At 32.3% G+C, this 24,052-nt stretch overlaps 1 protein-coding gene across 2 annotated transcripts; it reads left to right on the top strand.

Moving 5' to 3' along the window:
* Window positions 1-121: 121 nt before the first annotated feature.
* On the top strand, window positions 122-24,052 carry LOC111004361 (ras-like protein family member 10B). 2 transcript variants are annotated; one of them, XM_045631093.1, is made up of 4 exons: window positions 122-196; window positions 3,863-3,946; window positions 20,455-20,603; window positions 23,203-24,052. In XM_045631093.1, the coding sequence occupies exons 2-4, from the start codon at window positions 3,871-3,873 to the stop codon at window positions 23,818-23,820; spliced, it is 843 nt and encodes a 280-aa protein (XP_045487049.1). In that variant the 5' UTR covers window positions 122-196; window positions 3,863-3,870; the 3' UTR covers window positions 23,821-24,052. The 2 variants fall into 2 exon arrangements, with proteins under 2 accessions (XP_045487049.1, XP_022131055.1); XM_022275363.2 differs by lacking the exons at window positions 122-196; window positions 3,863-3,946 and adding an exon at window positions 16,580-16,885.

The raw sequence follows: 24,052 nt of genomic DNA, 5'->3' as shown, positions 1-24,052 counted from the left end.
ATAAATATTGAGCTTAATCGATAATAATATGTTTGAAATGTTTAAAAATGATATTTGTATACCCACTAGTTGACTGTGTTATATTAGGTAACAATTTATAAATTACAGTTTTTGACTTTCATGTTTTAGATAAACATTTGTGTTGTGGCTAAGGTTGTGTCTAGATTATTTATAGACATTTCGCCGATTTTAAAACGTAAGTTGCTATGGCCGATGTACCTACTTTTTTATAAGCCTTCTTAAGTATCTGAATAAACCTGACAAGCACTTAGAATAACATCAAAGCACTTGCTTGTAATTATAATTTGTTTGAATTCTTACCTCATTTGGACATGAATAATCTATGTTATTATATGGTTTTTCTTAACTCTCACTTAATAACTGGAATTGATATTTCTTGGTTTATTCCATGGTTATGAAAAACAACCATGAGATCAAATCTAAACCGCTAAATTGCACCTTTTGTCGCTACTCCACTTTGTGGAGACACTCTTCTTAAAGCCACAACTAGCATCGGAATACTTGGCGTTGACATATCAAACGATGTTCAGTTTCGCGGTCATTTCGAGGGAAGAGTAAATTAGCCTCTGCCCAGCTCTCACTCAGGGCCATCGCTTGCAACTGTATGAAGCACAAATTCAGCCCCACATGTAGTTCTGTTCTCACCTCTAACCGTCCGACCTCTGACCGTTTCCAACGAAGAGCGATTCGAATCGTCAACGACCAATCATTTTTCGAGCGGCTTGATCACTTGGCATTGCGTAGAGATGTGGGGTCATTCTCCATCTTCTACCGTATTTACCATGGAAAGTGCTCAGAGTTGTTTGGATTAATATCTGCAGATGAGTTTCATAATAGTACGTCGAGGTAGTATACGAAATTCCACCAGTATCACCTAGACGTACGTCGTTTCACAACTGAGCGTATTTTAAGGCAGTTTTTGCTACGCATCAATACTATGTGGAACCAGCTGCTCACTGAAATATTTCCGAACTAATGCGTCCTTCAAGAAAAGAACGTACCAATTCTTAGACGGCCGGCATCGCAGTCGCGAGCCCACTGTATATTGTATATTTATTATCAAAATTGTTTTAAAACTGAAAGTTAATAATGGTAATGCTAACAAGTGCCTGTTAAAAAGCTTATAACAAGTACTAATTTAATATTATGTAAAGTGGAAAGCTTCATTTCTTATTAGTGACACGGCATGCACCTTCTGAATGAAAAACAAATACACTGACCATGCTAAAAGTATAAGACGTTTTCTTATTGGTTAACTACAATTTGATTGATGTCAAAACTTCCCACCTTTTGACTGTTGAAATTAAAATTTGAACTGTGAAGAAAATCTCGCTAGGCAACCAACATGTCTAGACTAAGATTTACCCTCAGATTCACTGTCTAGACTTAGTGCTAAGTACGACGACGTGGATTTCGTTATATTTCGTGATAGCGGTAAGTTTTAAGCATTAATCATACCTTTAGACCTTAAAACGATTGCATCGACGTCCTAAACTAGGTCGTCAAAAGTACGTCAGTAAAAAAAAGTGTCAATACGGACAATTGAAGTAGAGGAGAAATAATTTAAATAGCACGAGAAAGTCCTTTTATAATTTGATTGTAACCTTAGCTAACAATAAAGTTATTTCAAAGAAATTTAATAAGAAACTTTATTTCTGTAAAACATTTCTTCAATTGCAACGAGCTTTATCTTCGCGCTAGTTAAAACTTGATTTTAAAAGCAGTATTGCAGTTTCTTTATCTTTGATAACTAAATTTATGAAACTCGTGATTAAAGCCATAATTGCGAAACTTCTTCGTCATTGCTTTTAAGTTTAAGAAATGACGGAATTGTGAGTTACATAGACTACGATATCATATCATATGTAGTAAATTTTCAAAATTACCCTCTGAAGTATTTCCGAACCAATTCGACTTAGGGTCCTTCAAGAAAAGAGCGTACCAATTCTTAAAAGGCCGGCAACGTACTCGCGAGTCCTCTGGCATTGATAGTGTCCATGGGCGGCGGTATCACTTAAAATCGGGTGAGCCTCCTGCCCGTTTGCCCCTGTTCTATAAAAAGAAAGTTATGGGATTTTAAATGCCTGTGATACATATTTATTTCGCTGTTTGTTTATGTAACTATTATTTAAAAATTTATTGATAAGCTTTATTCTGTCTGTCTCTATTGTTAAGTTTATTGCTGGGTGTTCGTAAGTTAGGAGTCGTCTCGTAAAATTAAATAAAATTTTTATGCATTTTGCAGCCTCTTACTAATGCTTATTTATTTTTGTCATTGATAATTCAATTCAATAAAAAGTAAATAAATTTAAAATTGTAGCAACTCCGGCCCACCATTTGATAGTTTTTCGTCTAGTAATGCAATTAAAACTTTCTCGCATAGTGAACATTCACAGGGTAACTAACGTGTCTTTGGGTAAGATTTAAAGTCGAGACATTTAAAAAAAAGGTGACGTATCACGTATAGGAAATTATATTAGAGTAGGAACAATTATTTCATAATTTTAGACATTCTTCAAACAACAAAAAAAATAGCGTTATATTACTAGCTCTAATTATATCATTAACTGTTTTTTTTTTCAAATACAACTCAGCACTCAGCTTCATTACAAGTTTATTATTTCATTTTATTAATTTTTATAAACACGCGGTAATTATGTATCTAACGTTAAATTGTTCACAATTCATTTAGCAAGACAATTCTTAAGAACAAGTTTAAACTTAGTTTAGAAACTTAGAACAATGAACTGACAAGACTTAAGGACAGTTGTCAAGAACTAACATTTTATCGTTATTTTATCTTTAGACTTAAAAGCCAAGAAACTTGATTAATAGCGCAAGATTAATGATTGAAACTTCTATCGTCCTACATCTAGTTCCTAAGGATTTAACTTGTGAATTATGATTTTTATTAATGGTATAATGTTGTCTCAGTCTCTATCCGTCTTTTCACATTCGAAACAAGATTTGCCAGAAAAAATATGTTTGGTTCTTCCTTTTGTAAACCTTTTTATGACTCCGCTTTTTGTTGCTTATGGATTAAAGAAACAAAAGTTTTAGACTGTCTAAAGGAGTTCCTAGACGGCCATTTTTTATGAAAATGTATAGTTGCAAGGGTGTGGCTGTTAGCATTAGTCAGTATTTACGGCTAGCCTGTATATTTTTTAGTATAGCTGGGATATATTGCCAAATAATTTTAGTAGGTCCGATAAATGTTAGTGCCCCAGCCATATGGCCGGAACGATCACTTTGCAATCGAATATACTACAATATTTGTCAACCATATTATTGCTGTCTCGCTTTACGTACCATTTTCATGCTAAAAATCGTAGAATTATAGCTGATCTTGTAACAACAGGCATTATTTATGTTAGTATCCTGTCTTTGTATAATTGGTCCAATAATGTGAATAATATGATCAAACTCTCTGCCTCAGTGCAAACTTTTTAGATAATTGTTTGACTCACAATTTCAAACTTTAAATATCTAATGCATCTTTGTTTTTAATTTCGGGCTATAGTCGGCAATGATGTAGCCACATATTTATTTCTCTCTCACATATCTCTTTCTGTGTCATACTAGCTAATAAAAATCTCGTAAACGTGTATGCCTCTAAGACGGCGTAGTATATTTATGTATATTACTGCAATTCGGTGTCAATTTTTACTGGCCGTATGCTGCAGGTTGTACATAACCTTTTTCTAATAACAAATATTTCTCGCAAATAATTGTGATATTTAAAATTTATCCCATTACACCATAAAATTATGCTTTGAACGCAATCTGATGTTGCAATTATAGGAAATATCAAACCGCAATTTATGAATTTAATTTGTTTTAGATTACATAATGCGGTACAGCAAGCGAAGATCGTCACAAACAACACGGACATCACGCCATTCCGATAAGAAGACGTACACTATTCGTAAGTTATTAACAGTTAACGAAATAACTGATCTTTCTCAACTATTATATTGGGAATGTACATTGATTTTACATTTTTATACTATAAAGTATATACTCTTAATAGATATAAACTCTTATTGCGAGACTATTAACCTACAACTGAACTTTATCGCTTATTCATACCAAGAAATCTGAATTCAATAAACCAGCCAGATTAGGTTTTCACGACCTTAGAGGTAATCAGATTACGTTTAATGAATTTTTATGAAAATTGGTACCATGACCTCGCGATGGAACCTAAATGGACGTTTAGCCAGCCGTATATGTCAGAATAAGCGATTTGAAAAAAATCTTTTATTTTCGGTAAACGTTAAAGGAACATCTAAAATGCAATATTTTTTTTAAACTAGCTAATAAAGTGAGATTAATGAGATATATTATGTTTATAATAATAATAATAGCCTTAGGGCCTGTTTCACAATGTATGGATAAAGTGCCAAATATCTATGCAACACATAAATTATTCGAAAGATAAAAGTTCCAAATAAGATACTTCGAATTTCATGACGTATAGCGCTATCTGACACTCGTGAAACGCAATATATACGCACGCAACGCAAATAATATTTATCCTACCAATAAGTAATGAATAGCTTATTTGAAACTTATCTGGACATTGTGAAACAGGGCCTTAATTTCCAAAACTTATGGATTATAAGTTTCATTGAGAAAAAAATACACTGTAACATTTTGGAAACATCATTTGCTTGTTAGGTTTTTGTTTGTCCACCGTTGGACATAGGCCATGCGGTTTCACTCGTGTCTGTCGTGAGCATATTATTATGTTTAGTAAATCACTACATATTATAAAACAAAGTCGCTTTCTCTGTCCCTATGTCCCTTTGTATGCTTAAATCTTTGAAACTACGCAACGGATTTTGATGCGGTTTTTAATAGATAGAGTGATTCAAGACGAAGGTTTATATGTATAATAACATCCGTTAAATAGTGAAGAAGTACTGTTATTTTTGAGGTTTCTAATGTGATGTCGTAAATAATTACATTTTTTCTGCTTACATTGCAAACGCAGGCTGAACCCTACGAGTTTTATCAAAATAATGCACTAAGTAGTGTACACATTGAAAAGGTCTACAGAAAAGTCCGTGATGGTATATGTCTATCTCTTATGGATAACCCACATTTTTATATACAACTTTCACAGATTTAGATTTAGATTATAGATAGAATTCGCTATCTATAAATAGACAATAGTAATAATAGTAAATTATTTTTTATTATTACAAAAACAAACAAAGTAAAACCGCATTGATTATGGATACTCGAAGGGCCCGAGTTCAATTGACAAAGTTTGTAATACGGGAGAGCTTTGTAGCTAACAAACAGCATTAGTTTTAAGTGTCTAACTTCGATTTCAACTAAATTGAGTACCGACGCGGGATTACCAAAGTTTGATTAACTCGTGAGTTGCGATAAGTTATGCGAAAATCATACTTAATAAGTAGTAGTTAAAGTAGTTTCTTAAACTCTTCGTATTATGTGTTGTCAGTCAGATCGTTGTGTCTTGAAATATTGTATTAATGAATGACACAAGAAAGTATAGATTTAAAACTTTTGATGTGATTTTTAAGAAACTACATAGAGCGTCTATTAATAATTAATCATATGATGGTTTATAGTTAACCTCGAAAACATGCTAAAACGTGCTTCCCATAGCAATTTTTAATATCCTCCTTAAAGGAATTGTATATTTTTAATAAACATTTATTTCCGTTTTAATTAAAAATTGGCGAGATTCCATATTTTTAACCAGTTATATTTGGACTGAAGCCAAATCGTTAACGCCTGAAGAAATTGCAGAGCAAATATACGTGTGATACGTACTAAAACAGGTAAACAATGTGATTTTAATTTAATGTGATAACGTTAACTTTGATATGGTTGTGTTTGACATCCTCACAGGGATGAAAGCTGGATATATTGCTACGACCCGAACCCAAAAGACAATCAGCTGAGTGGGTGTTTCTTTTCGAGGATCGGCCTACTAAGGTAAAGAAAGGAAGAAGTAGAGGAAAGAAAGAAGGAAAAAAGATGATTGCCTCATTCTTTAGTCGGAAAGGTGGCGACAATTGCCCTGGAAGTTAGAAGGACAGTTACTGCAGACTGGGTATGTCAATCGCTTTTTGCCTGTTGTCTTGGAAAATGCTATGAATATTTCACTACGGCAGGTGTCGAGATAATGATCCGCCATACATTCCTGACCTGGCGCCTTGCAACTTTCATTTATTCCCAAGAATTAAAGATTACCCTTAAGGCAGAATCGTTGGAACCACTACTTTTCTCAGTGTGAATGTGATGTGTAGAAAAGAACGGAGGTTACTTCGAAAAACAATAAAAGTATTGGCAACTTTCTACATTAAGCCGTTTTTCATTTTCTAAACATTTTCAGTGTTACCTAGGTATACTTGTATTTCTGAAATTGATATTTCAAAGCTTTGCTTAGTCTCTGTTTTTTTTAACTGTTCTTTTATTTCAAATATAAAGTTTAAGTATATTTATAGCTCTTTTTTTTAAAGAAAGAAGATGAGACATAATAAATTAATGTAAATCTTGTTGCCCTCGTCATTACGTAGTAGTTCATGTGGTATTGAACAAAAAGACACTATTGCTAAATTGCCTTACGGAAACAATTGATTTAATTCACTTTTTAAAATTGTTGAAAAACCTCCAGCAACAACTTCTATCATATCATATACATACATCGAAATAGTACTAAATGTACTTCTTATCATTTTGAATGTTCCTCACGTAACTGGAACTGTGTTAATTTGTCAGACACTTTCCTTGTCACTAGTTAGATACTGTATTCCCATTTGAAGGAAGTTTTAATAAGGGTCTGAAACCCTCTGAGGGGATAATTTTATTTATCAAGCTGGCCTTTGAATACACACTGTGCTATCTATTTCACGAGGCAAAACATTTTGACACAAACGCATTGTGGGAAATAAAAATGTTTAGAATAACTTGTAACTTTAACTTTACGATTATTGTTCATTGAAAAAAATTATGGTAAAAGTAAAGTAAGTACGTACTTTTCTTTATTTACAAAAATACATTTTAGACCTTTTCCGGGAGTAAGGGTTTCGAAGTACCAGGGAATCATAACCGTAACGAAGGTCAAACGAACCTAATACCAACGTATGTAGTTCAAAGTGCATATTCGACCTCGTATTCATTAAAAGAAGATATTCTTTAATGAATATATTCCAAGTTTTATATATAGTCCATTGAAATGTTACAGTTTGAGGGCCAAACTGAACATTTGATATTCTTTTTACTTAAAGAAACGAGAGATAATAAAAGTAAGGTAAATATGTTGTATTGTCCGGCTTATGAGCATTTTCGAATCCGGTCAACTTTGGAGCGCTGTTACAGCGTTACCAATTAACGAAATTTAAAAAAATATATCGGAATATCTTCAGAAAGAGATCCTGTATAAAATTGTTTCGACATAGTTTTTCTATAAAATCTAAAGAAAAAAAGTTATAAAGCAAAATATAATTTTTCACTTTTTTACTTATAAATTTTTGAATTCTGGATTTATGATAAGATCACATAAACATAATTGTTGTAACAGCGATTTCCTACAAAGTGTGTCTTTACAAATTTTATGTAGATAGATAGTTTAAGAGATATAGACAAAATCATGTTTGCACCCCTTTTTCCAACATGGCGGCCAGGGGACTGGGGCGCCAACTCCAATCCCCCCCCTACATGTTTCATAAATAAAATTGCGTCCTCTATCAAATGTTCAGCAAATGTAACATTTCAATGGACTAATAATGTAGAGCAATATTCAATTTAACGATAGCAATTTATTTGACTTATATTTGGATCACATATCCTTACGTTGTCAAAATATTAAAGTATATAATTTAGACGATTTAAATTTACTACGATATATTGTTTAGGCATGTGCAGAGATAAACATATCTAACTAGTTGGGTAGATACGACTAACTTTGCTCTAGTTCAATACTTCGTGTCATATGACAGACCTGCTATTATTCTCCTTTCTGCTGTATACTATTTCGGCTTCGCTGTTTACTATTAATAGCTTCCATTATAATTTTTTATTTTAATAGACTACCTGAGATAAACTACTAACAAAAATAAACAGAAAATATAATACAATTCAAAAACCATTTACTTTAACTCTCAGTCTCTCACAACTTAAACGGACAAAAGTCTGTGGTGATGCGGAACAGAAAAAACGGTTAAACAGTGGAATAATACTTTTTGTGACCTCGGCTCAAAGAGCAGGGTAAGCAGGCAATCAGAGCCTAAGGAATGCTAGAACTAGCGCATGCAGTTGGTTCTCTCAAGTATTTTTCTTGTTTTAGATTCCAGGTAATGTGTTCTCATTTTTCACAGGCAGCAATTAACTGGCACTTCCCTAGCTGTGGCTCTAGGCGGATAATTAGCCCAGTAATTGCACTAGTGAGAGGCGTTGAAAACTAGGCTTCATCGCACCCTAGCCGCAAACTAGATGGTTACGAGGTTCATTAGTGTTCTTGGTTGAAATTATTTTTAAATGTTTCATATTGCGGAAATAAAATAAAATAAAATGAAATTTGTGAAACGTTTTTGTTACTACATATACATTTAAGATTACTACATGAAAATACTGGAATTAAAATCTATGAATTTGTTAATTTATAAATTTATATTTATTAAATGTTAATTTTTAAATTTGTGAAACATTTTTGTTACAACATATACATTTAAGATTACTACATAAGTAGAAACAACGTAACCAAGAATTAAATATAATTAAAAAACAACAACAAAATTTATTTCGTTCAATTTATTTAATATAAGTAATAAGAGCAATCTCATAGTAAACGAATTATTGCGCGCATCCTTTCAAATAGAATCAGAACTTGCAGTACACCGCTGGAAAAAAAATATGGTAGCTAGGTAACACTGAAAATATTTAAAATGAAAAACGGCCTAATGTAGAAAGTTGCCAATACTTTTATTGCTTTTCGAAGTTATCTCCGTTCCTCTCTAAACATCGTCGCCACTCAGAAAAGCAGTAGGCCCGGCCCATTCGTAATCCACCCCCATCGGCCCTTAGGGGTATATTCTATGGCATTTTCGTACGCTTTCACCGCATCTTCAGGGTTCGTAAAGCGAACACCTCGAATTTTATCTTCAGTTCTTGGGAATAAATCAAAGTTGGCGGATGACTCATTATCTCGACACCTGCTATAGTCAAATATTCAACAGACCGTTTTGTGGCGTGCGATGAAGCATTGTCGGGGTGAAGGAGGATCCTGCTTCGAGGGCGCTGCTGTCGAAATTTTTTCCAAGACAACAGGCAAAAGTAATTGACATACCAGTCTGCAGTAACAGTCTTTTCATCTTCAACTGACGCGAAATGACCTTTCCTATCAAAAAATGACGCAATTATCTTTTTTCCTTGACTTCTTCCTTTCTTGACCTTAATTGGCCGGTCCTCGAAAGATACCACCCACTGAGCTGATTGTCTTTTGTTACGGGTTCGTAGTAATAAATTCAGCTTTCATCACCTGTAACGATGTCAAATACAGGATTTGAGTCACCGCCGTTGAACATATCTATCAGTCCATGAGAAGGTATTTCTGGTCGTCGGTTAAATTATGGGATACCAACCAGATGGTATCCCATACTTTGTACTAGTACAAAGCTTCCAGACGCCTACCTGTTTGTGTAATATTTTTTGAACTTGAATCATACAAATGCCTAGGTTTACCCGATACTGCAGATAGGTCTCTCTGTTATCTTCCTCTAGTATTCATCGCACAGCACGGATGGACGTCCCTCATCATTGAGATAGCAAACTCTTTGATAACCTAATGTAGCATAAAGTTCTAAAATTGAAATTAATAAAAAGTTTTCATTAGTAATGTTTCTAATTGGCCAGTTCTAATCATTTTCAGTGTACCACGTATAAGAAAGTAACTGGATATAATTTATTATACCGTACAAGCTGAATTTATCGGCACGAAAGTCAGGATAGTTGTAGAAAACATTTACATTCATCAATCTCTAAAACCCATGTCGAAGCGAAAAATTTATTGAAACAGCTTTTATATGAAAATCTTCGATTTTCCGCTGAAAAGGTTAATGCTCATTTTCCAGGTTTTTCAACGAATAAAGCGTTTCCGGAAAATATTTTATAAAGCTACTTTTCACGAATATTTTTTAGTTTATTGAACGCAGTGAACAAGATATGAAGGTGTACTTTTTACATTTTTTTATTGAGAATTAATAAACGGAAATTCGATTTTATATTAATTGTTTTCACTGTTTTAAAAGAACATTATTGCAATAGCAATGTAAATATTAAATTCTCTAATTTCAAATAAATAAAAAATTCCGCTGAATTTTTAAAGGAAATACTGCCAGGGTTCAAAGTAAACTGCCATAGAGAATAAACTTTTTAAATTTGTGTTGATTTTCTTTTTAATAATTTTCATAATTACTTTGTATGTTAAGAAAAATGTAAATACTGTGTGATTTGTAATCCACATAACTTTTTTCAAATAATTATTACCAATTATTATTTTCAGTAAATTTTTCTGGAAAATATATTTCAAATCTATTATTTCCATTGCATGAATGGTCTTGAATAACGGGCAATTGAGTGGTCGGGAAAATAGGTTAAGAATTCAATTCAATGCGAGAAATAAGGTTGTCGGTTTAGGCATTTTTTATTTCCACGAATAGAAAATACTCCTCTCAGAACTTATTATATGCTTTCATCTCAGTTTTACTTTTGGCATTTCGATATGAGAACAATAACATTGCTGCGATTTCTTTCTTTATTTCATATAATATTAAGTAAAAAGATAAAGCAAACGGGTGGGTCACTATAGATACTGCCGTGACACTTATACTATTAGAAGGCTCGAAGGCACTTGCAGTTCGCTAACATTACGGTACGCTCTTATCTTGGACCTGAACCCTAAGTTGAATTGCTTTGGAACGATTTTAGTAGGTGGCTGGTTCCACATAATGTTCCACGAGCGACTGTCAAGGTGATAAGGGTGGAATTTCGTATTTTCCTCGACGTCCGATTATTATTAAACTCAGCGGTAAAAGGTGCACAATTACTCCACATATTTAGGCCAAGCTGCTCACAGTGTGACTAGTCGTCGACGTTGCTTGTTGAATACGATCAAGAGGGAGGAAGGAATAGACATTTGTATTGCATTGTAGGCTATGCATATTGTAATTGAAAACTATACTACTATGATTTAAATAACCCAATACATTTTAATATTTTATTAGTTAATACCTAAAAGTACCTATTATAATATTTTCTGTACTGGATGGCATTTGTAGTATTAATCTGTTTTGAAATTATTTGTGTTTGTGTCGAGTTATTTCAACGAGATACTTTAGTGTCCCGGAAATTTAATTCGAGACATTCCGACATCCTTTGTACGCAGTGAAATATATGATAATGAAATATATATAGTTTTAATTTGCTCATTTACTATGTGTTAGTTAAATTTTGTAAGAAGTTCTATATTGACAACCAAACAGAGAATATTCATTCGCATTAAACTTCATACAGTAATTTCCATAGACAAACGGTCCCAGTAACTTTTTCGCTTTTTCACTAAAGTTAACGACACGATGTAGTAGCCCTGGCAAAATATCCTGAATAAGTTTCTTCAAATTAGCATTAACTATTTATACGGTACTAACATTTTATCTGTGTATTTATAAAACGAAAAATAATACACATTATTAGAGATAAGATTTAGGTTGGAAACTTTAAAAAAAATCTTATATTATTTCTTACGCCTCCGTGGCTTCAGCATATGATATTTATTTCTCGGGTTGCTGGGATCATAGGTTCGAACAACGGCTGTGCACCAATGATATTTCTGTGTGTTTAACACTCATAAAGAAAACATTCTGAAAACAGCATGGCTTAGACCACCCACCGAGGAAGCTATTAGATTAAAGACTTAGAAAATCTGATCACGAAACAGCCAAGAAAGCAAGGATTGTATTTCTTATAGTCATGAAATAAATATAAATTATTCACGATATAGAACGCCATTTCAACAACACAATTGTGGGCATTTAGTTCCTTTTTTATTATTTCAGTGATAACGTTGCTTGTACGGATCCTTTATTTTGTAAGTTCACAAAGCCTTTTTCCTGTTTTCCTTTATTGAATACAGTCAAACTTTTGCCTGAAAATAAAACTTCTGCCAGACTAAAGTGTAACAATATATTGAATAGGGAAATTATAGCCGGTTTTATATAGTGGTTTGAAAAGAAGTAATTGATTTGAGCCTAGTCTATTTTAATATTAGAATATTAAATAATGTGTCGTTTATTTTTGTCTTTTGTTTTAATATACTGTGTATAGTTTGATTTTGTTTTAAGTGGTTTTGCTAGATAATAATATACAGTTATATATTTTCGGACCCCGGAACCATTTTTCATATAAGTTTAATGATATTGGTATTATGTTGACCTTTAGTAGATATATAAACTTTATTTCCACTTAACTGTCAGTATATGAAAATAAATACTACTTCATCAATAGAACTACGGATATTAAATTTATAATCCAATGTTCCATAGAACATATTGTTTTCTTTAAACCCAATCACTCCTGCATGAGAGGCGGTTATCATTTTCGTTCCTTCACATACTTCGTAGTGTTTCCAAGTTAGCTCGTACGGACCCATATTAAATATGAAAAAAAAATACGTAAAGTTTTTATAGGCACACAGTAAGGCTATTATTTTTGTGTACAAATAGAACCTTGAAGTTGAAGTTAATTAAGAGGAGTGGCGGCCTAGTGGCTTAAATAAAACAACGATCTACTATTCTCAACCCCTGAGGTTGTGCATTCAAATCCCGGGAACTTCCCAAATTTATTTTTCGTGTAAATAGGTCTATAATCACAAAAACGACGACAAGTGTGGCTGTATTTGTCCATTAAATATAAAAAAATCATCAGACAACAAAATGCAAAATCCATTTAGGGTGTAGTGCAATATAAACACAACATATAAAAATTGTTCTATAGTTTTATAGAGTATCAGTGTATATCTTATTTTACTCACAAAATTTTTAGTATCAGAATTTTCCAATGTCAACATCACGCTAATAAATCTACACAAAACGATAAAAATACTATATTAGCTAAAAAGTGTCAGTTACGGAAAATGGCTTAAAAATAAATTATTGAAACACTGTCCTATAAAGTAGTAAAAATAGTCAATATTGTCCGTAGTAAATAATCATATTTTCCATTCAAGTAAATAAAATGTACTCTTAAACGCCCCGTTTACTCTCCTAATGTATTTTTAATGAGGTAGATAAATCATCGTAATATCGTTTAAATGAAATTTACATAACAAGTTATTCTTAACTCTGCTGTAATTTATTTAAGAACTTTTATTTAATATATATTTTTTAATAATTGTTCCTTAAGTTGGAATTGTTATAAATGTGTATTGAAATTATTACTGCTATCAAATCGTACAAATACAATCAAAAACTTATCATTATTGATAATGATCATAAAAATTTATCATTAATAGCTATTATGTAAACATTCTTACCTTTATTATAATTATAATAAGTTAATAATATAGATCACTTTTTCGAACAACTAAGGTTACTTAGTTTTTGATAAATTGAATAAGAAGTCTAGCGTACTTACTCTATGGCATATTTATAATTTTAATTTATTTGTGGCAAAACCGCGCTGGAGATGTTTTGAGATTTGGCCCCAATGATACGTTTAATTAAGTAAAGTAAATTATGGGTGTTATTAACTCAAAGCAATGACGATATGTTTTATTTCCCTTGTCTTTATAACGATATCCATCTTATTTTTTATGTAAACTATGAAGTCGCTATATAGTGTAGAATTTTAACAATGTACGAAGAATGATGGTTTCCAAAAGTGGTCACTAATCGGCAAGCAAGTGTCCTTAAAAGATGACACGACTGAGACTACGGTAACGCAAACCATTAAAATATATTTTTTTTTTTCATTATTTCCCAAGGAATCCATACACCTTTTTTGCGGATCTTATTTTATCCGTGTTGAGTGAGTTCAAGGGTCTGTATTTCACTTTTTGCTATATAGTGCAGGACTTTAACAATGTACGAAGAATGATGGTTTTTAAAAGTGGTCACTAATCGGCAAGCAAGTGTCCTTAAAAGATGACACGACTGAGACTACGGTAACGCAAACCATTAAAATATATTTTTTTTTTTTCATTATTTCCCAAGGAATCCATACACCTTTTTTGCGGATCTTATTTTATCCCTGTTGAGTGAGTTCAAGGGTCTGTATTTCACTTTTGGAGGTTCTTAAGAGTACTCAGGGCACCTGCATCTTGACATCTCTTAACGACACTTACTCGACTGTTCGTCACCGCTTCTGAACAATATATTTTTTTCTTAAGTGTTTTAATTCTACGCTATCTATAAAGCCACGCTATCTGTCAATATAATAATATATATCTGGAAATATGTAATGTTATAGTCGCATCTCTTTCAAAGGTTGGTGATCATTATTATTTGTAATAAGACTTGGTGCTTTGACCAAATCTTTACCGAGATTTTATAAGCAAGCATCTGAGGCGGTCTGCTTGGTGCTGCAAGGAGCTCTTATTTTTTTATGTAACGTCAGACATATGAACATAGACATAAGTGCCCTCACATATCTGGGAAAAGCAGCTTATAGACAATTTTTCTCTTTTATCATTTTACAGCCGTATCAAATGTTTTCCAAGTACACTTAAGGAATTGTCAGATGAATTTATAGTGTTCTGGAACGCGCCCAAGTTATTCCACAAATTCATGTATGGAACTGCAACCCAGCATTTTTCCCCAGCGATTTAGGAATTACGCAACTTTTTCAAGCGTTGTATCGGAACTTGGTTTCGAATGAAAAGCTTTCAAATAGCCACCAATACATAAATCAATTTAAAGCTTTCAGTTAAATATTTATTTTATACGTTGATTTCAGTTTTTTTTAATGGAACTAAAACAAAGTTGTAAAATAGAGTTATGTGTAGAACAAAACACAGCTGGTGTTTTATTCTAGATATGATTGTATCACTCATCGGACTCCAACCAAAACTTTATAAAATGAATTGTTTTGTGCCCGAAGAATATAGACTATTATTGCAAGTTTAAATTGCACTCTAAAATAATATCATTAAAGTTACAATTTGTTGAACATGCAATTTCGATTACATTGAATATTCATGTTTGGCAAACTCTCAAATTTTCCACATTAAATAAGTTGGTTTGCATATAAACTTCTCTGTGCATTAATTACATTTTAGTTCTATACATTCAATTTAGCTAGTGCCAGTAAACGCGTTAAAAATAGTTTTATCCTCGCAATATGTTGTTTTTGTCCGTTGTGATCATCATTTCATTTAAATTAATTTAAATGTAAAGGATGTGTAATGTGTTTCGTGACCTTGAGATAGTATAAAAGGATAAGTTGTCGTGTGTTTTGTTACTTTTCAAAATCAATTGAAAGATAGAACATACAAAACGAAGAAAACTAACGTGAACTAGACAACACACACTTTACAAATAGACTTGACAAGTAGATTTGGATTATAGATAACGTAGGCATCATTTACATACATAAAACATTTTCATCTATAATTTTAAATTTATAAAACGAGTTACGCACCAAATTGTGAATCATTTTCGTCTATTAAAAATGTATCAGTGGGACTACATTTTTTGATATTGTTAATCATTTGTCAATCTAATAGCAAGTAGGTGATTAGCCTTCTGTGCCAGTTTCCTCCAGTCCCTGACTAGGTTTTCCTTCATCGTTTGAGCGAATGTTAAATAACATAGAAATAAAGTCCATTGGTGTACAGCAGGGGATCGAACCTACGATCTTAGGGATGACAGACGCACGAAAAAGACTTAAACGTTGAGTTTCAATGATCAACGATATGTATGAAAATACGCCCATAATTTTTAAATTTTCGTAATGAACCTTATTTTTCCTCACGAGAACTAGGTCAATCCAAAAAATATTACCGTAAGATGAGACAGATTTCTCATTTTGGCTAGCAAGGGCCCCAATATTAATCCCAAGTGACGCTCCCAAACGCCTATCAAACTGACGGAACTACAAAGAAAAAGATAAAACATCTCATTTCTTTCATATACTATGATGAATAGGATATCGTGTTATTATTAACTAATAATTAATCCAGTAAATTTATATGTTAAATGTAATTTTATATCTGAAATTCATTAGTTATTATCACTATGGTCAATTTATGAAATACAAAACTCGTTTGATATTAATATTTGTTTTTAGTTAATCCTAGCATAGTCGAAATCTAGAATTGATAAATTTTAAACAAAGGAGAAAATGTTGGTTTAGTAGACACGTCTGTTAAAACACAAAAAGGATTTATTTTTGAAATTTCTTGTACTTTAATATTCTTGGGAAAACTTAGCAGGGAATCTCTTAAAGTAATTGAAAAACCCAAGTACGTGCCTTTGAGGCGTGATGGAAACACTTCAGGCATCAGTTTTGGAAGTTACGCCGGGTAGGGTGGCCGTTTCGCGTGCAAACTTTGCCGCCAAATTCACGTAGGGTTGCATTTTTACTCTGTGGCGCGTTTCCCTGGATTCTACTATACACTATTCATTGGATGTATTAATTAGTTATTGATAGAGGCTTTATTTAAGATTTTCTCTGTAATAATAAGATATTATTTTCGTGTATATATAGTGTTGCTGTGGAAAATCATTCAGAGTGCATAATTATGTGATTCATTCATCAGAAATGAATAGGTTAGATAAGATAAGGGATGACAAACAAAATAAAAGTAACTGCAATCAAAATAAAATTTTAGGTAAGTAAAAAACAAAAGTATATACTAACACATTTATGATTAAATATTTTTCTATAAATTTTTACATAAATAATTATTATCATTGCTTAGCGTTATATTTTTTTAGAAATAAAACAATACAAGCCTCTGTAATATATCAAAAAACATATATACATTATAATTTGTAAACTTTTACAAAACGTATTAGAATTAATATTAAATTACGTTGAAAGGAATTCTAATATCTTCTCTCTTGTCGTCTTCAAAGGAAATCCTCTCAAAGCATCCTTCTTCATTCACTTACTGATTTTCGTATAACATACTTAGGATTTTATAAAATTTGATTTAATCGTCGAATACTATGTTTGACTTAACTTCAATTATATTTTAGTCAATTTACGAACCTGCTGCTAAAATCTCACAATAAAATTGCGAAAACACAGGTTTAACGAAACCAATAGAAGAAATATTTCAGTTTATTAGTAGTAGATGTTTCTTATAATATTTTAATTTCTTACAAAAAAAAATTTTTATTTACCGCATTGTTGAAATGTTCAATTACATGTGTAGACGAACACTAACAAAACCATAGATAAAGTTCGACTTCTATCGCTAAATTAAATCGACTGAGCGTTGGAGAAGTCTACGTACGTTTGGGTACCAATTTAATATTATTTTAACAGTTAGCGATCCAATAGAATAGATATGAAGGTTAGGTTAGGTTAGTTACTTGTCTGGAGGGCTGATTGCTTGTACTTACTAACTAACTTTATATACCATACCATCGTTAAGACTAATTCTTGCTAACAATATTATAATATTCGTTAGTTGTAAATGATATTGATGCTTTTACATAGTTAAGTAATCAAAGTTCGCATATTCCTTTGTCGTCTGCTACTATCAAATGTTTAGTAGTTTGGGTTACAACCGGGAAATCAACTATAATGTAAATCATAGACCCGAATCCCTAATGAAATTAAGAAAACCCGTTAAAAAGTTGTTTGACCTTGTACATATATTTTTTTTAGCTTTTAGGTTGAACCTTGATACCCGGTGGATCGCTTTTAATTCAGTTAAAACTACTAGTTTAAAAATAATCAATAAACTAGACGCAGAAATGCCTGCTTCGTGTGTACTACGCTATCTATAGTATTTTATTTTTAAGTTTATCTAATGACAGGAATTTTTTAACCATTCCTATCAATCATTTAAGGAACAATTGTTATACTTTCCTTAAGCTTGGTTACTTTTTTCATTGTTTTTAATTTTGTTGCCTTTTGTAATGTTGTGTTGTCTACTCAGCCTTCCTGTCTGTGATGGTATATATTCGTTTACTGTAATACTATTGTAGGATGCATCCAATAATGTAACCTTATATTTTATTTGTCGTCCTTCTGTTTCTGATAAATATCCTTCTGTTACTAATAAACCTTTTGGGGGAAGCTATGTTTAGCCAATTGATTTAAAAATAAATAAATTATTGGAAGGAAATGCATTACCGTTATGTTTTTATTTATTTTACACACAGATTAACATCATACATCAAGATTCAATAGACACAAACCCAGTAAATGGTCCTAATTTTGTTTGTTTTACAGTATATCGCAGAAGTGTGATTTTCCACCACTTCGTTTTATTTTTAAATTACGCTTATTAGGGACTAGATGGCATAGACGCATCTAAAAAAATGGGAATATATATTTAGTTTCTAGAATGAGACATGTATGTGACAAATTATTAATAAATATTTTTTGTAATAATATAGAATTATCGGATTTTTTTAATTATTAAAAAAACTATAATTTTCATATAAAGTTAAATTTGTTTCATACATATGCTCATGAGCCATTTATAGAATGTTAAAGTTAGTCTTATATAGATTTCATCCATTATAAATAAAAAAGGCATATTGTAGTTCTTACTTTCTCATGGTTCTAAATAGATTTTTATACACTTGCTTCATAATAAAGCAATATACGTTAATGGAATATGAAAATTAAGATTAGTTTATCATAAAAATAATAATTATAGATATAATATCACATTTTAAAATGATTACTCATCATATACGCTTGGCTTAAATGCTTTTTTTTAGTTAACACGTGTCACATTATAATATTTTGATAGAAATAATTAAGTTAATAAACATTTAACTCCAAACAGAATATTCGATTTAACTAACGTTTGATAAATTATTAATGTTAACCTTAGTGAGTTAACTCAATTTAAATTCACCAGCTACCTATTCGGCGAATCAATTCGGCTTCATTACCTAATTAAGTCGCGTAGTTTTTAATACTAAATTTGTAACCGATATTTTATTTTAGGTGATTGATACCAAGCGCCTTTTATACCAAAATCTATAATCACAACAATTTAGGTTTTAACACAATTTGCAAGAAAACAAGTGAAAACAATGCAATAATGACTAATTTTTATGATTCGAGATACACATATGTTTTTCGAGTAACACGAATTACGTAACGTAGTTAAGTTTTTTTTTATAGAACAGAGGGCAAACTGGCAGGAAGCTCACCTGATGTTAAGCGATACCGCCGCCCATGGACACTCAACGCCAGAGGGCTCGCGAGTGCGTTGGCGGCCTTATAAGAATTGGTTCATAAGTAACATATGCAATATACATATATATTTAAGCTAGTTAGACGCAAACCAAATGTAAACAATAATCTTAGCCATTTTGTAGCCACTCAATTGTAATACGAGTCATCGTTAAGATGTGTTAGTAATCATTGAAGCGTTTAGTTTGTCAAACACTCATAAATTGTAATATAACATTATTATTTATAGGTGAGTGTCACGTAGATTTAAGAACCCCTCAATAAGTTAAGTTTATTGTTAGGCCATCGTCCCAACTCCCCTATTTTATGTTGAGTTGAAGGCAGAGTTTTTTTTAATTTGAACGGTCCTCTTACAACTGCCACTGAACTTAACTAACGGGATATGTTTTTATGAGGTATGAACTTTAACATCCTATAAATTACCTATTATTAAAAGAGTTCTGACTGAAGTCTAATTTAACATAATAATCCGTCACGAAATAATTCACTGTCAAACGCATTATTCAAAATATACAGTCATACGTATATTAATATTAAATTGCTCGACTAATTTTATAGTTTATATATTTTTAATAGTTTGAAAGACATTATTATGAAAGTAGGTAGTGTTAAAAAAATCATTGGCGCTATTATATAACCGTTTTAGGCCTGGGCTTCAGATTTCTGTATCTGGTTCATGATCATTTTGTCAATCTAACATCAGTGATCAGCCTCTTTGTGCCTGGTTTTCGTACGGTCAATCGTATTGTCAATTGACAAGACGGTTTATCGTATTGTCCTTCACCGTTCGAGCGAATGTTAAAAGTGCGCATAGAAAGTCCATGGGTGCACAGCCGGGGATCGAACCTTCGACCTTAGGAAAGAGAGTCTCACGTTGTAGCCACTAGGCCAAGACTGCTCAACAATAAGCGTTAAGAATTGACGTTAAAATGTCCGATCTTATATATTTAAAGTATCATGTACCTAGTAAAAAGATTTCCATAGTTCTAATATAACTGTAAAATTTGGCAGAGTTGGACTTGGATTACCTTGAACGTGGAGGGGGTGGAACTTTAGCGGTAGGGGGAAGCCCCAGCGTGGAGCCGAGCCCCGACAGCCTGGACCTTGTCAAAGTGGTTCTTCTTGGCGCACCAGCTGTGGGGAAGACTAGCATCATTCAGGTGAAGAGTCATTTTCTGTAAAGTATAGTTAGATAATTGTAAACAAACACACACACATAAACATACACCATGTGGTTTCCTTATAATATATATATATTCCTTATGTTTATACTATTGTAGAAAAACGTATATATTTCTTATTTTGTTAATGTACTGTAACCATAATTGTCTATTCTTTACTTATAATCATTTTGTCGATCCGAAGTGGTGGAGGCCTGATGACCTGTAACACAGGTGCACAACATTTAACAGGCATCAGTCTCACATAAACAATAACAATTACTCCAAAGAAGAATGACAATTATTTTAGATACTTTACTGTAACATATCATGTTATGAAGTTTTGTAAGTTTTTGTGAGAAATAAATAAATAAATATATAATTGTATTATATGTGTATACAATATTATTTCAATGGACCATAAGGTTGACCCGGTGGGGTAGACCTATTGGGTAACGGAACAGAGGAAGACCGATCACGAGATTGGCGGACGGCATTGCAAAAACAGCTGGCTCGAACTGAAGGCAACTCACACAAAACCGAGATGGAGTTCCTTGGAGGAGGCCTTCACCTGTTCAAGGGTTCTTGCAAAATAATTAGGAAAAAGATACAAAAAAAAATTACTTTTCTTTAAAACTATATATTAATTTTACTTTTTTCTTTGCAAAAAATAGGCTTTTTTATTATTTTAATTTATTTGTATTATTCTAATGCGTTAACAATGACAAACAACTAAGGATATACAAATTATTTTCTTGCTTTAATCACAATGCATACATAGTTACCGTATCTTATTTGCACAAACCAACAGAACCTTTGTGTACAACAAAATACCTCAATTCCAAAGGGATTTCTTCCCTTTGTTCAGGAAATAAGCCTTTTGTATTATTTGTTTAACATGTATCAGAATAATCTGAATAAAAGCAAATAGTTACACTGCCTTTATGATTCTTTCAGTTTTCTAAGATAATTTTTAAAATTGTATAAGAACTAAGCGGGATAATCTAAGTATTGCTCAATCAGTTGTTATTTAATTAATCAGTTGCGTGGAAGGTAAAACATACGAATGCGGGTTTTTATAAACAATATAATTGTTTAAAAACCACTATAATATAACTTAATTGTTATGGATACAGTTTACCAGTTTTACCCCAACATATCTTCGTTTTACAAATTAAATCGTTCAGTTTGTCTTGTTGTGTGTTTTTTTTCGTGTAATAAATTAATTATAAATATTCATCCACTAACTAAATAATCCCTTCCCTGTTTTAGAAAATATTATTATTAAATGGTATTTTAACTTTCTTAAGAATAAAAAGGGCACTAAAAAGTATTAAATGTATACGTATGTATGTGTATCAATATATCCAGAAAGCTATCCATCTGATTACAATTTTTCACTTTTTCTTCAATTATCTTGTGCATTTGACACCTCAATAAACCTGATAATTGCACGGACGGAGGAGCTATGATTAAATTAATTTGGTTAAAAATAGTCAATAATATACCTACATCTCATAGCGCTATGCGGATGATATTAAATCTTGAAATTTTGCCATGAATGTTAAACACAAAACTACATTATTTAATATCTTGTGAGCGCCAACATCGCAACCTCATAATAACCAAATGGGCTTTTACGGAGCATTATCCACGTACGTGCTCTTAATATTTGCGATTAAACGAGCTTTGGGTGAACGATAGAGCTTATTTCAAAGATTAAAATGAAAACTCAAAATAAATCTTTACGGATTTCATTAACTCGTAAATGCTAAAGCGGCTAATGCGTGCAAACAACGCAAAGTGTAAAGAATTCTAACATAAAAGAGGTTAATTTTCTTCTGAAGATATAGCCTTAAGTACCATGTTCGTAGAGAATTCGACGCTTTGAACTGTCTAATGCCTGAAACATTTTTGAGCAGCATTTAAAAATGTATTTATTCAATTTAATGCGTCTTAGGGCATGCTTATGAATGTCAAAAACGTTTACAAAATTCGTGAAAGACCAAAACAACGCCTATAAAATGCTTAATTGTAATAAAACTCATTCGAAATCTTATTAAAAACAATTTATGTTCGGAACGTGACACACTATATTATTTTTTAAAAAATGAATTATGCAACATAAAAAGATCTTTTAAATACTCAAAAATGAACAGTACTTTTTGAAATTACACGTAATATACACAATTATGTACTTCTCACGGGCAAATGTGACTATGTACTTACACCTTCCTCTTGACTCATTTTGATGGAAACCGTAATAATATTTACGTAGTTTTTAAATTATACATATACTGTCACTAATATGTAGGTATTAAAGCTCTACAAAATAGTTAAGGCATCGTTCCTAAGAAACATTATCGTCCAACAGAATTCTGCGAATTACTTTGCAAATTCGACTACTACCAAATAGTTTCCTTTTCAAATTTTCGGGTTAATATACCACTCACAAACAACGTTTACTCTCTATTGCTAAACTATGCCCTACAACCTCACAGGCTTTACCTCATTTATAATATTAATATAAATTAATATTAGTAGATAACTATTTAGATATGCTTTGGCTATTGTGTACTGACATTAACATTTGTTACAGCAATTCGTGTGGAGCGATTTCACCGAAGAATATGTGCCTACTGACCGGAAACATACTTTTTATCCATCTGTAATAATAAACGAACATCTGTATGAGGTGAAAATAACAGACGTGCCAGTAATCCCCTATTTTCCCATTAACTCGTACTACGAATGGGCCCACTACCGATTTTACGGACTCCGAAATGCCACTGCCTACATACTTGTCTTCGATCTTTCCAATGTCGAAACCTTTCAATATATTAGAACGTTGAGAGATCAAATGGTTGAGAGCAGAGACATGAGGAACGTTCCCGTTCTTGTGGTTGGCAATAAGCAGGATTTGTTGTGCAGCGCGGCACCTACAGCTGCCAGTGGCTTGCAGCAGCTGGCAATGGCGGAAAGTGCGTGTGGTGATTCTCGTGAAAAGCGAAGAAACATAGTCAATCTTGTGCGTAAACATTGGAAGTGTGGCTATGTTGAGTGTTCGGCAAAGTACAATTGGCGAGTCATCGCCGTGTTTAAGGAGTTAATGGAGATGATTGATGCGCTAGAGTGTACTGGTGGGGTCAGGAGTGCTGAACCTCCCCCTGAGTCATCAACGGGGCAAGCGAATGAGAATCGATGTGCGGTTGCTTAGCATCTTTCGGTGCTGAAACGATATGTGTTCAGGACACTTTCATTTTCATCTAATCATGAGTAGGTAATTACTATACAAACGGGCCTGTAATGTCTGATACAACAAGGTTACCAATTAACATTGACTTGAACTCCTGATTCATTAACTAAACTTAAAATAATATATTATTGATTATCTCATAGTTCAAGTTTTCGTGTTTTTTAAGGTACTTTTTTACTTATTCTAAAAAAAT

This window comes from Pieris rapae, chromosome 14, assembly GCF_905147795.1.
Source record: "Pieris rapae chromosome 14, ilPieRapa1.1, whole genome shotgun sequence".
Classification (NCBI taxonomy): Eukaryota; Metazoa; Arthropoda; class Insecta; order Lepidoptera; family Pieridae; genus Pieris; species Pieris rapae.
Note: the sequence above shows the minus strand (reverse complement) of the source record. Positions and strands in the feature narration are given on the sequence as shown.

Coding starts and splice junctions, on each gene's coding strand:
- LOC111004361 (XM_045631093.1), top strand. CDS start 3,871: ATGCGGTACAGCAAGCGAAGATCGTCACAAACAACACGGACATCACGC. Junction 3,947..20,454: donor TAAGAAGACGTACACTATTC/GTAAGTTATTAA, acceptor AAAATTTGGCAG/AGTTGGACTTGGATTACCTT. Junction 20,604..23,202: donor GGAAGACTAGCATCATTCAG/GTGAAGAGTCAT, acceptor CATTTGTTACAG/CAATTCGTGTGGAGCGATTT.